The following is a 14273-nucleotide window of genomic DNA, read 5'->3' as shown; positions in this document are numbered from 1 at the left end:
TGTGTGTGTGTGTGTGTGTGTGTGTGTGTGTGTGTGTGTGTGTGTGTGTGTGTGCGTGCGTGCGTGCGTGCGTGCGTGCGTGCGTGCGTGCGTGCGTGCGTGCGTGCGCGCGCGCGCGCCCGTCTTTAAGTAGCAACTGTATAAGTGCTTTTGCTTGTACATTGACTGCATTTCTTATAGTCGGATAACTCTGCTCTTCTGTGTTCCTTTCCCTCCCTGCCGATTGTAAATAAATATCCCTATTGTAGAATGTATCAGCTCGTTTCTGCATTTCTTTCAATGACTTAGCACAGTGCATGTTGGGGAATTGAGAAACGGTAAATTGTGCATTTGGACCGACGGGTCTTGGTAACCATCCACTCGGGTTACGCACGGTTCGAGCACGATAATGGCTCGTTCCGCTCGAGGCCTGCCGAGGGTGTGAATTCCCCGGTAGCTTTGCCGCGTGGACACTTAGGTATATTGAAGTTGGCAATTAACCCTATTCCACGCGTCCGAATTATTGGCGATTCACGGTCCTGTAAGGGACCCTTGCCTTTCAGAGTTCTCCGAGGAGCACGATCTAAATTCCGGGTGTTCGGTGGAGCCGACTACTGCTCCAACTAGCAGTTGTGCTCGCCGCCGACGCCTGGCTCCACAACAATATAACTTTAACACACAGCCTTGTTCAAGGACACGAGATAACAAAAGAATAAGGTAGACATTGAGGTGTCGAGGTTTTTTTAATGTGCCCTTTTCTTCTCTAGGGGACAGCAGGTGGGCATGGTCTGGGCGTGCTGAAAGGGGCTGTCATCCTGCCACGTGTAGCTTTTGTCCTTGGGCCGCTTCTCCACACTATGATTGTTAACAAACTGTTTGCAGTGGTACCGTGCGCTGTCCCCGCAGTACTTCCCTTGCTTTGACCATCCACGAAGACTCTTTTTTTTATTCTACTGGCTCATGCTGCAGACAGACCTCGTGCTATTGGCTCACCCCAGCTTGTCCTGGCTCTACTTGGTGCCAACTGCCCTTGCTGACGTGACTGTTGGCTGGCACTGTTGTCGACTTCCTGTGCTGCTCTGTTCTCTTCGTTGGTCAGGCACCAACGAGCAGAAAACTGGCTGGAGAACGAGTTTTGTCCCCAAATTCCCTGCGATTACTTTTTCTTTTGATTATTTGAAAGGTCCAACCATACCACGTCTTCTTTTGTTTTGTTTTGTTTTGTTTGAACCTTGTGTTGAAAGCTCTCGTCGTGAAATGCAGAAGTTTTCTTGTGAGGGGCCAAAAAAAAAATCTATTATTCTCTGAGATGAGAGGGAATGTTTTGACAAATGACCACACATTGTAATTGTCATGAGGTCTACGTTAACGTGTGGTGATTAATCATAAAATATTTGTCGTACTTTTTGTTGAAAATGGTATGAAATCGTATTCGGCCTCGCAAACTTTTCCAGAACTATCGATCAGCATTTCCTTCCCTTTGAAGACCGTGATTCTTTCCTGATGGCGACAAGTGTTTTGAGGCATATCTTGTTTATCGGATCAAGAAAACTGGTTCACTTTGAATGAGGCGTGGATCAACGAAAAATGCCCAGGCCTGCGCTCCAAAATGGTGAGCTCCTTCTCGATCAGCGGCAACATCACCTGATCTGATGCTCAGCAGCACAGAATGATCAATGAAAGGATTGGCTATTTGATCGAAATACTGAATAATTCTACGTTTATCGTTCTCATCTTTGTCTGGAGGGCATATCCAAGTCCTTTCACGTCCTCAACTCGGAACAGTATCTCATCATCTTTTCCTCCTCTCCAACTGCAGCAACTCGCTCATTCCCTGGCAATATCCAGCAACGGTACCGCATTCTGATTCCATGTATACCCACTTACCCCACCAGCTGTTCTAATCCATTCACAGTCTGCTCAAGCACACACAGTTGATCGCATGCGGTTGCTGAAAAGCCGTACCTTTCATTCTGGTGGCCGACCCGATGTCTGTCATTCGCACAAGAAGCTTGAATCTCAGAGTGGGTTTTCGACAAACGTGTCATTTTGAGCCAATGGGCGGGTAAGTAATGGGGTAATTTGTCCTATTGTACGCAAAATACCATGGTGATGTTTCGGGAATGGACAGGCGTAGCGGACAATCTGCCTCCCTTGTCGCCCGGATCAAGGCAAGCAGTGTCTGCACCATCTGGACGTATGATCCTCGAACGTGATCAAATTTCCCCCGTAAAACCGTACGTGGTCGCTAAAACCACCACATGATTAAATTAATAAACCAGGACACCAGGAACCAGTCGTGAGTGCGTAATGCCTCCGCTCGGTGTCTTGGGAGTTTCTCTCCATGGTCTAGCATCGCCCGTTTGGGAGAACGAGGCAGTTACGTACACACGTACATACCTTCCAAATTCAAACAGTAATAATAAGTTGTTTTTTTGTTTTAATGGTATACAGCGATGCAGTTTGCTGCATGTAAAAGACCATTTCTCAGTTTTATTTATTTATTAATTTTTTAATCAGGACTTGTCACATTCAGCACCATTAAAGTGATACTCTGTCTCCTTCACGGTTCAGTTCGGCATTCCTGTGTTTATGGTCTCGGTTTCAGCCCTAATCCTCTTTCTCTAGGCACACAATGTCCTTAACATAATGCCATGGAAAAAAAATCCATTGGGCTTTTGTCCAGCAAATATGGTGGCCACAGTATCGGAATGTCACGCCCAATCCATCGATCATTCAAGTGTTCATTGAGGAAACCATGCGTGGTCAGACTCCAGTGTGGGGGAGCTCCGTCTTGTTGGTAAATGATCTCTGGTTGCAGCTCTGCCAATTCTGAGAGTACAAAGTTCTCTACCATATCCACTATCCAGGTAGTTATTAGGCTACAAGACACATTAAACTTCGGGCTGTCGTACTCCAGTTCTCGGATCTCACAGGAAGTCTCGGAGCTCAAAATCCTGACGTTATGTCTGTTTACCTTGCCCAAAACATCGAAGGTTGTCTTGTCTGAGAAGAGCATAAGAGCATGTATGCGTCGTTAGAATCCATCTTCATCCAAGCGATCCAAAATGAACGTTGCAAACACCTTGCATCACGTGCAGTCGTTCTATTCGAGTGCCTGTACCGGTAGAACCTTGCATGCTTACAGCCGTAGTTGCGTACGCAGCACCTTGAGTCCCGTCGATTTGGGGGATAGCTGCAGCTCCCTGGTGGCAGTCCTTGTGGGGACTGTGTTTGAATGCCGTGTGCACGTGCGGCTGTCCGACAGCTTCATGGCCAGATCAGTTGGGATGCATTTCCATTGTTGGTGCGAATCTCTTTCACCTTTTTTTCCAGCAATATGAAAACTCAGGCCTACATCAAAGTCCTGCAGGAGCCACCAATCCACAATACAAATGCCGTGATGTTTATAATCTTGTTTGTGATGTATGACTTTTGATAAATAAAAAGAATATCTTTTGTCGAATAGGTTTGAATGTTGTTCATGTTTTGTACTGCACATAACTAGGTGATGTTGGCTTAACAGCTAAGGTGGCTGGCTTAAGATCTTAGTGTCTTGAGTTTGAGCCCCTGTCGTGCCATCCGTTAAATCACACCAGGTGGGTTGACTCAGCTTGTCATCCGTCAGCGATCGGCGAAATGAGTGCCAGCTTGCTGGAAATGGGCCACTGCATCAGCGGCACAGACATGCTCCCAGCAATGATGCAACCAGCAGCCACAGGCTGCAGACGGAACGACGATTATGATTACTTCACATATCTGATAACAATCAACAACAATTCAATCAAACCCAACATCGATTTAAGAGTTGTACACGGAGAGAAATCTTAAAATTGAAGGAATCATGAAAAATGTGATGATGCAATTTGATTTTTTCCCCCCACCATTATAAAACTGATTTAGTCTTTCTTTCTGAATGTTCTGTTTCTCCTTTTTACAGCTGGAGATGGAAAGATGATGATTTGTCGTCTGCAGACATGACAAACATAATCAAAATCCACAACACAAACAATGAGCAAACTTGGACAGAAATCCTCAAATGGGAAGCCTTGCATGTCAAGTAAGAATGATTATTTTTCAGTATTTATACATACAAGCAAATAACACCCGTCACTTTGCTGGGAAGAGAGAGATAGAGATAGAGAGATAAACATAAACATATGGAGATGGAGAGAACGACGCCTCATAACACATCACTATACACTCCGGGAGGGAGGGGGTGTGATGATGGGGGTGTGAGGATGAGGGTGGCAGCAAGAGAGAGGGAGAGAGAGAGAGTGAAAGGTGTGGGAGGATAGTGCTGCATTTCATTAGGACGGGACAGAGACAGTGACAAGGACAGGAAAAAGTTGAGGGGGGAGTTAGCAAAGAGAATGTTATGTTCTGCTTTGTCACCATATGTACACACGCATATACTGTATCTATATACAGGAACTTTCCGATTTACGTCAGGAACTTTCCGATTTACGTTAGGAACTTTCCGATTTACGTCAGATGCGTTCCTGCAAAACATTTTTAAATGGAAATAATGTAAATTGAACTTCAAAATTCAATTGACATAATGTCTTAGAGTAGGAATGCGTTCCTGACACACACACACACACACACACACACACACACACACACACACACACACACACACACACACACACACACACACACACACACACACACACACACACACACACACACACGATAAAAAGAATTGAGGGGAAATTTTTCAAAGAATAAATAAATTAAAATATTGTTGCGGTCGACCGGGGCTGGACACCAGGACAAAACTTGCCATCAGGACAGTCACCAATTTAGCGGCAGGTCGTTAGAGGCTGCACACTGTTTGCCAACTAGGTCTTTATACGTTGGGACAGCGTACGGTATCTCGAACGAGTTTCTGCAGCTTACGATGCGATTTTTTTTTTTTTTTTTTTTTTTTTTTCCGTGGTATGCATTTCGGGCCGAGTGAGTCCCGGGGGGAACACGCTCCATGTTAATGCAAAACCCCTTAACAAGGTGTTTGCCCACTAGTTATAAATAACCACAGCGCACAAACTTACTACATGCTGGGGATGTGAATCCCAAATGAATGAAACCGCAAACCACTCAGAGATGATGCGAATAACCTGGTTTTATTGCGCAGCAATACCCGAACGAAAAGAAAAGTGAGATGAAGAGAGAGAGAGAGGCGAAAATAACATTTATACAGAACGATTAATAACCCACACGGCATCGTAATCTCGACAGTTTAGCACAGGTACCTTATCCCATACACACAATTGGTACAGAATTCATGATTATAGACGGGGGGGGGTGGGGGGGTGGGGGTGGTGACCGGCCCGATGCTTGCACGAGGTGAGTGGTTGAGCGTGCTAAAACCAACAAGATGCGAAGCCAGCGAGACGTTGCGTGCAGTCTGATTCTCGCAACCAGTGGGACGTGGCAGCTCAGGCCTTTTAAGGTCTACAAGTTGCTCTCCTTTTAACAGGTTGCTCAAAGGGCGGAGGAGCTCCTTGTGAGCCAACGCCCATCGATATCTGGTTCCCAACTGGTTCTGCATACGTCGTCCTGCAGTGGGTAACCTTTCCTCGGAGGTTGGTGGCAGGATATGCACTTGGCCACCGTAAAACATTTCACTCTGCAGAACCCAGGAACAATGCAAAGAAAACTGCAAAACCAGTCAAGAGCATATTATTGGACTGAGGATTCCTCACTCCTTGGGTGTCATTTCCCTGGAAATCCCCCAAGACCAAAGAAGAGCATCAGGTGAGATGCCCTTCTAGTCTTGGGGGATTTCAATGCATCAGCTGGAACTGATAGGGATGGTTATGATACGTGTTGGTTCTTATAGGTCTGGAGCTGTGAACCACAATAGCTCCTAAGTTCCTTGACTTTGCAAGAAGTCATGGACTTAGGGTGGCCGGGTCATGGTTTCAGCACCCACAAGCTCATCGCTGGATTCGGTATTCCAACGCTGGCGGTGTCGCAAAGGAGATTGACCATGTGCTCATTTATGGTCGCTGTAGGATGATCCAGAAATGCAGGGTCTACCGGAGAGCTCAGTTCCTCAATACTGACCACGGGCTTGTTGTAGAAACTCTGAAGTTGCACCTTAAATCCAGGAGAATGGTACTGGATAGCAGGGTGGTCCCTGCTGATAGAGGAACTTGAAGGAACGTTAAGCGCACACTTGCGCCTCACTATAATAGCTCAGTTTGTGGTGGTTCCAAGCTTGGGTACGAGCGTGAACCAAAGGCATCCGTTCGCAAGGCGAGAAGATGGTCCCGAGGTGTGGGAAGACTGTTTGCAGTGGTGAGAGACGTATGAGGCTGGTGTAGTTGTGGAGTCGAAGCATCGTCGTCACATGATAGTGATTTGGGCTGTCGAAGAAGGCTGGAAAGGCAAGCTTGAATGGGAATAATATCCGTTCGGTGTGTATTTGAAGTAGGCAGAGTGGTTATCGCTGGCATGTGGGAGAATTGTGGTGAATGCTATTGTGGTTGAAATGACAGTTTCGTTCTGGTGCCGATTCAAACGTGGTTTTGGCGCGCATGTGCGAATTGGGCTGCTCGCAGCGAGTGTTCGGTCGTGTGAGGAGAACATCTTGTACAGAGATGACAATGGGGAAGAATGAGGGAAAAAATAACCTAACTAATCCCTCACAACGGATATTCCCTTTGTAAACCATTAGACACAAGGGGAGGACTTGATTTGGAATGTGGAACATGTAATAACGAAGTAACTGCCTCGGGAACCGCTGTATGTTGTGCGCCATTGCCTTAGAATCTCAGTTCCCAGGACCGTTGCAATATTATGGCGCAAAGATGAACCGATTAGATTTTGGTATCAAGAGGTCAGAGATCAGGTAAAAATGTAACACTTGAAAACAGCTGAAGGGATTGAAATCAAACTCGGTACGTGTATGTATAATGACGTGAAGATGAACTGATTTGATTTTTAGGTTAAGAGGTCAAAGTTCGGAGGTTGTTGGGTAGAAATCCTGTTGCCATGTTGCCTTGTGAACCAATGATGGGATTTTGACCAAATTTGATTGAAGTATATATCATGATGCAAAGATGAACTGACTCGATTTTAGCATCAAGAGGTCAAAGGTCAGAGGTTGACGTTAGGTGAAAATGTTATCGATGTCGGGATTTGAGCTCAACCAAGTACATGTACCATGATACTCATACACAGGTTAGAGGTTGAGGTTTGAGGTCAAAGTTAGAAGAAGCAAAGCCTTAAAGTGGGGGGAGGCATATCGGTCGACGTTGCGACGTAAAATTGTGTCTCGTTTCTCATCATCTCTCGTTGCTTCAGATCTTCATGGGTTAGCTCTACTCCGTGTGATTGCAGAAGTTATGTGACGTCGACTTCTTGCCCCTCATTAAACCCCACTTTGTTGTTCCAGCCAAGGATCACTTTCTTCATGGTGGGAACAACATCTTTAAATCATTTTAAGTCATTGACACATCCAGGCCCCAACTTCCTCCACCCACCATTCATGCACACCTGAGTAACTTCAGCCCAGGACCCACCGATGTTGTCAATGCACTTGATGATGTTTCTATAAGTTTAACATATAAACATGTGGCAGCTTGTCAGGTGGATCACGACTTGTCGAACACCTGAGATCGGAGAGGGTGAGGCAACCACCGGTGTTATCAATGCACAGCTCGGTGTATATCTGGCCTACACTGTACGTACTCTGGGTGGGCTTGTACACCAGTATTTACAGGATGGTTTATACTGTGGCTTTATTAAAATGAGGAAAACAATCAGTTTGGAACTAAATTAGAGGTTATAAGGTGTTTTGATGCAGATGAGCTTGCGGTAGTTATTGACTACACACGACGTCGTAACGAAATGGTGAACAACTTTAAATGAGTACGTTCTCTAATAGATCACCGACTTGATAACGAAACTATGTTAACCGGGACGATGTTAAGCGAGGACTTACTGTATGCTTTTGGAAGGCATTATTTATTTATATACACTTTACCATCTCCACGACCAAGATACCACCTTGAATTATTTATTTCTTTTCATACACCACCATTCTACTGCCAGCCAACTTTTGATAAATTATTTATTTATTTCTTGCCCTCTTTCCCAGGGAGTGCCCTTGTGGTCCAAGTCTCATCCGTTTCTCTGGTCGTCCCCATGATCTGTCTCCACGAGCCCGGATTCGCTCCTGGATGGGGTGATTACGTCTTTCCATGTGCACAATGCTTCACCCTGCTCTTTGTTTGCATCCCTTCATCAATTATTTTTGGAATCTCTTGCGTATTTCTGCCCTTGTTCCTTTACCCCCACCACCCCCCTCTTCTGATGCCTAATCTTTTTTTTTCCTTCCCCCATTGTAGCTACGAACTACCTTTCGACCGTCACGATTGGATTATTGAACGTTGCGGTCGTGAGGTCAGATACGTCGTCGATTTTTATGATGGACCACTATCTCCATCATTCTCCTTCTCAACACTCGACGTACGACCAGCTCTGGATTCTCCACAAGCGTTTTGGGACCGGGCACGCATTGCTTGGCTTCGATGGACTTCATAAAGGAGGGTCTCACATAAGATTGACTCGGGGTGCTCTTTACAATGAGGTGAAACCAATGTGTGGTTTGGCTTTCATAACAGAACCTCTTGGTCCCCCTCTCCTGTTTTATAGCCCCACTCTTTAAATTAAAATAATTGGCAAACTAATGGTTATTTATTATTTCCCCCCACCTCTCCTCCTCCTACCCCCCCCCCCAACCCAACCTGCGTTTTTGCCTTTCTTCCTTCTCAATTCTGTCGTACAGACATCGATCTTTACATTATGCACAACTTACCCAAGTTTTAGTTGAGTTAAATGTTCTACAGACTCAACTGAGGTTGTTTACTTCAACAAGGTAGGTATTCCTAACAAAGATTCCATTTCATGCAGAGTGCATTTTATTCTTTAAGGTGCTTCCTACTTTTGCATTTGGCAACAACCATTTCTTTCTCGAGGAGGGTGGGCGGAGGGGAGTCTGGTGCTTTGGAGAAACAACGGGCATGCCAGGATGTGTACCTTTTGAAACATGTTGGACTCGTTTAGTTGTTGAGCTTGCGCTCACAGACGTCTACAACGTGTTTCTCACAAGGTGACTTGATCTCACCTTCGACACATTGGATTAAAAGTGTGTTTGTCTGTTCAGTATTTGTTTTATTTGTGGCTGAGCGGTGGAGGAGACACAAATTAATGGAAGTAACCTTTATTCAAAAGGTGCAATGCCATTTATTTTATTTATTTTTTTAATACAAAATCGAGGCTCATGGAAGAGAGGTGATGGCAAAAAGGCAACTTTGCTGACAGTGGGGCCACTGGTGGCTACAACTCGCAAAGGAATGGATGAGCAGGAAGAGAACAAGTGAGGAAACCCGTTAACCTGCAAATAAGAGGGGAGGGTTAATGAGTGAAGAAGAGATCGACATCGGCCTGGAGTCCAAGCTGATGGTCAGAGATCAGACCGCTTGAAAATAGGAAAGATGTCGGCACCAATGATCGATTCAATAACTTTGCTTGTAATTGGAAGAAAGCTTATTGGTCTGTAATTAGGAAGATCTGATGTAGCCTTTTTTTAGTTGTACACCGCTCCTTCCCAGTTCCGTATCTCGGTGATGCATGGCATTATCGCCGGGAACCAAAGGAAGGGAGTCCTCAGTTTTTACTCCATTTTCTTTCTTTCTTTCTTTCTTTCTTTCTTTCTTTCTTTCTTTCTTTCTTTCTCTCTTTCTTTCTTTCTCTCTTTCTTTGTTTATCCTGGCAATATCTCACGCATATTTTGAGCTCAGAAGCTGATGTTTGGACACGCCAGTGAACAAGTGATTTGGCTATCAAGGGCATTTTTGATTTATTGATTAAGCAATTAATTATTCATTTTTTGATTGATTACTTAATTTTCAAAAGGTTACAGATTCGGATGAAAACAGTGGTGGTTTCGGTGTGCTATTTGGCAATTAATTAAGAAATTAATTATTTTGTGATTATTATTTATTTATTTTAATTCTGCAATTGATCAATTATATTGTACACCGCTCCCTCCCAATTCCGACTCCATGTGCTGCAAGGTGGCATCGCCGGGCGCCGGAGGATTTTTATTTATTTATTTATTTGGCATGGGGGTGGTGCACTTTGAATGTTCCGCCACTTTTTGTATACCACACTTTCCCACTTCCATATTGAAGCGATGCATGACATCATCACTGGGTGCCGAAGGAAGGAACTACTCTGTTTTCACTCCGTTTTCTTTCTTCTTTGTTTGTTTGTTTGTCTGGGTGATATCTCATCCATCCTTTGATCTCGGAAGCTGAAATTTGGGGACAAAACTGAAGATGTGCTTTGGCAAAAATGTTATTTTTCATTTTTTGATTCATCAATTAATTGATTCATTACTTAATTATTATCGATTTATTATATTTCTCATCTGGGCAATATCTCGGGCACATTTTGAGCAAGGACGCTGATATTTGGTCATGACGGTTAACAAGTGATTTGGCTCAAGGTTGTTTTTGATTTCTTGATTAATCAATGAATCATTGAATTTTTCGATTACTTAATTTTCAAAAAGTTACATATTCAGATGAAACGGTGGCGCTTTTGGTTGCTTTTAGCCAATTGATTAAAAAATTAATTATTTTATGATCATTTATTTATTGTCATTATGCAATTAATCTATTGATCAATTATTGTACACCGCTCCCAATTCCGTTTCAATGTGCTGCAAGGCGGCATTGCTGGGTGCCAAAGGCACCCCGGCGATGTCGAGCGCTGGAGTATTTATTTATTTATTTGGCATGGGGGGGAGGCGCTGTACTTTGAATGTACCTCTACTTGTTATTATTAGTTTCCTTCTTCTAAACTTCTCTGAACATGTAAAGTGTTCCTCTAAACATGGTCTAAACTTCAAGAAAGCCTTTGAGAGCATCCACCGACGGTCATTATGGAACATTACAAGACGGTATGGAATCCCACAGCGATATATCAATATCTTTGAAGCTCTGTCCCAAAACTCCGGCTACTGCATCGAGACCAGCTCTGGGATTCTTGATACTGATACAGGAGTATGCCAAGGGTGTATACTCTACCCTTTCCTATTCCATTTGGTTATTAATCTGCGCGTGCTCGCGAAGCAAAAAGCGGGGCTAAGCAATCGGCCGCATACGTGCGTATGTTAGTGTCTGCATTAAAAAAAATTCATTTTCTCAGCAGCCGTTTGTCTGATTGACACTAAATTTTCCAAATATGTCCACCTCCTCCTGTAGAATTTTTTTGCCATAATTATGATGTCATAGGTCAGGTGGTACAGGTGCCATCTTAGAAAAACTTTGCATCTCTATATCTCCGAAACCACTTCATGGAAAAATAATTTCCACCTGGCTCACTGTCAAGTTCTCCCCATGTGGAATAACATATGTTCATGATGTCATTGCCTTCATTATGATATAATTCGACAAGTGCAACGCTTGATCTGGTCAGTATGAAAAAACAAATTTCTCTGCAATTGTTGAAACCACTAACCAATCAATGCAAAACTTGAACTAATTGATCAACAAAGCTTGGGAAATTTAGTTTGATAAAAGTGACATCATTGGCCACTGGTCTGGCACCATATTGGATCAAAGAAGAAAAAAAAAACCTGAAAAAATATCAATCAAGTCCTTCTCAAGACTGCGCAGGGTAAGTATTCTATGAATACTATCTCGATGACTTTGTAATGAGGAAAGCCATGACGGGTGCCAACTTCAGCATCGCTTGACTTTGCAGATGATGTTGCACTGTTGGCTTAAGATGGTAATGGGTTTCATTCAAGATATGACCTCGAGCTTTGAGAAATGCAGTGCCAAAGTCGGCCTGCATATCAGCTGTGCAAAGATCAAGACCATGATCACACAATGACAAAGGTCACCCTGTTACAGTTGGTCAAGGAAACATTGAGGAAGCCGACCATTTCCCGTATTTAGGTTGCACACTCTCCAGGCAAGCTGGTGCCAAGATTGATGTCCACACAAGAATTGGCAAAGCAGCCTCATTTCAGCACTTCTGCAAAGTATGGAAATTAACCACAATTAATATTGCCACCAAGCTAAACTCTACATATCTATTGTAGTGCCCATTGCAATTTATGTCAGTGAGACATGGAAGAGAACAGCGAAGGTGTCATATCAACTGGAAATATTCCACCAATGTTTCCTCTGCAAGATTCTTGGAATCACATGGAGAGACCATATCACAAACAAGGAAGTGTTAAAGAGAACTGGGTTTAGGTGCTTCTCAGCCATCGTAACAGAAAGAAGGTTGAGGTTAGCCACACATATCTTTCATCTCCCTGAGACCCACCATGCCAAAGTCGCCCTCGAAAGGGTACCATGAGGTGGTAAAAGGAAACAAGGTTGCTCAAAAAAGACCTGGTGAAACTCTTTTAAAGAAAACCTGAAAACAAGAAACCACGTGGATGAGGGCAAGAGAAATGCTCTGGACTGGACGAGATGGCGACACTTTGCTGCCCAATGCCTCACTCGAGGCGAGACCCAATGCTCAATCTTCGGCCTTTTGATTGCAGGTCATAGGCCGCCACCAGAAAGATCTGGTGAGGACGAACACTGGATTTCTCCACAAATGTCGAATTCGATATGTTCCCATGGCATTCAGGTCAGGTCAGATTAGATCTGTGACTTGCTACAGGTACCATGTAAACCTGCATTAACCTGTTTCAAAGTCGGGTTGTCGGTGACTAAACGATCTGCCCCACCAAGTTTCTTGGTAAGGAGGGTGTTTGATATGGACACCCAGCAGGATGAAGAACAAAACCTGTCAAAGGGCGGAGGAGCTTCTTGTGAGCCAACGGCCATCCATATCTCATGCCCAACTCTATCTGCAGACGTCCTCCTGCAGTTGGGTTACTTTTTATGAGGAGGTTGGTGGCAGGATTTGCACTCCGGCCACCGTAAAACCCTTCATTCTGCAAAACATACGAATGCACAAAAAATCTGAAAACCCACTCCGTGGGAGTACCTCCTGTGCAGCAGTCCTTCGCAGGGCAGCTCACCAGATGATTGGATTGGGGCAAAGCCTTTGGGATCCACAATCTTTTATGATAGGAGCGACACCACCGGGTAATGTATCGGGGTAGTGCGGTAGTGTGTCTCGGGGTGGTTCTGAGGTGTCCTCCACCAGACGGCTGTCTCCTTTGGTTAACCTGACGCAGTCCCTTTCGGGTGGGTGCCTGGAATGTCCTATACCTAAGAGAGGATGATCACCTATGTCTTATCATCTGAGCTCAAGCGTTTGGATATCGGTATTGCAACACTCTCTGAGGTTCGGAGACCACATTGTGGTGAGATGATGGTGGGTGGTTTCACCTACAATTGATCTGATTGCTCTGATGGTTACCATGCCCAATGAGTTGCTGTAGATGTGTCCAATAAGCTGACTCCAATGATAATTGAGGTAACACCGGTCAACGAGCGTATTATGAGACTAAGGATTCGTCGCTCCTTGGGTGTCATTTCTCTGGTCTCTGTATCTGCTCTGACTGAGGCGAGTGATCTCACCGTGAAGGACTCATTCTATGCCACGCACGAGTCTGTGGTTGATCGGTGTCCCAGGTGAGATACTCTTCAAGTCTTGGGGGATTTTAATTCTTTGACTGGAACTGATATGGATGGTTATGAGACATGTGTTTGTCCCCATGGGTTTGGAACTGTGAACCAGAATAGCATGAAGTTCCTTGACTTTGCAAGAAGTCATGGACTTAGGGTGGCCAGTTCATGGTTTCAGCGCCAACAAGTTCATCACTGGACTTGGTATTCCAACGCTGGTGGTGTGGCAAAGGACATTGACCATGTGCCGTTGATGGTCACTGGAGGATGATCCAGAACTGCAGGGTGTACCAGAGTGCTCAGTTCCTGAATACTGACCACAGGCTTGTTGTGGCAACTCTGAAGTTGCAGCTTAAATCCAGGAGAATGATACCATCCCAGTTTCGGCCGGATGTTGGCAAGCTCAAGGATGAGAGGGTAGCCGAGGAGTTTGCGAATAGGCCTCGTGGAGATTTGGGGGGTCTGGGTGCTTTGGGGGATCCTGAAGAGTTGTGGAGTGCCTTCAAGACTACCGTCCTTGATGTTGCCGGTGGATGTCTTGGAACTCACCATCGGGCGAAGAAGAATTTTGTCTCTTAAGGGATACTGGATACCCTTGACCAGAGTCGCAGGGCCAGGCTTAATGGCAGAGCTGAGCTGTTAAGGGAGCTGAGGTGGAAAACTATAAGTGCA

The 14273-nt window shown here is 44.7% G+C and overlaps 1 protein-coding gene across 1 annotated transcript in view; it reads left to right on the top strand.

Moving 5' to 3' along the window:
- The window catches only part of HCCS (holocytochrome c synthase), a 38759-nt gene extending 29603 nt beyond the window's left edge, over positions 1 to 9156 (top strand). The window contains exons 5-7 of the mRNA XM_085899811.1: positions 3920 to 4039; positions 8090 to 8176; positions 8340 to 9156. Of these exons, the coding sequence (XP_085755937.1) occupies positions 3920 to 4039; positions 8090 to 8176; positions 8340 to 8535 (403 nt within the window). The 3' untranslated portion in view covers positions 8536 to 9156. The remainder of the gene's footprint in view (positions 1 to 3919; positions 4040 to 8089; positions 8177 to 8339) is intronic.
- The last annotated feature ends 5117 nt before the right edge of the window (positions 9157 to 14273 follow it).

Source organism: Eptatretus burgeri, chromosome 10 (assembly GCF_056783735.1).
Source record: "Eptatretus burgeri isolate ZD-2024b chromosome 10, Ebu_testis_v1, whole genome shotgun sequence".
In the NCBI taxonomy this organism is placed as follows: Eukaryota; Metazoa; Chordata; class Myxini; order Myxiniformes; family Myxinidae; genus Eptatretus; species Eptatretus burgeri.
Note: the sequence above shows the minus strand (reverse complement) of the source record. Positions and strands in the feature narration are given on the sequence as shown.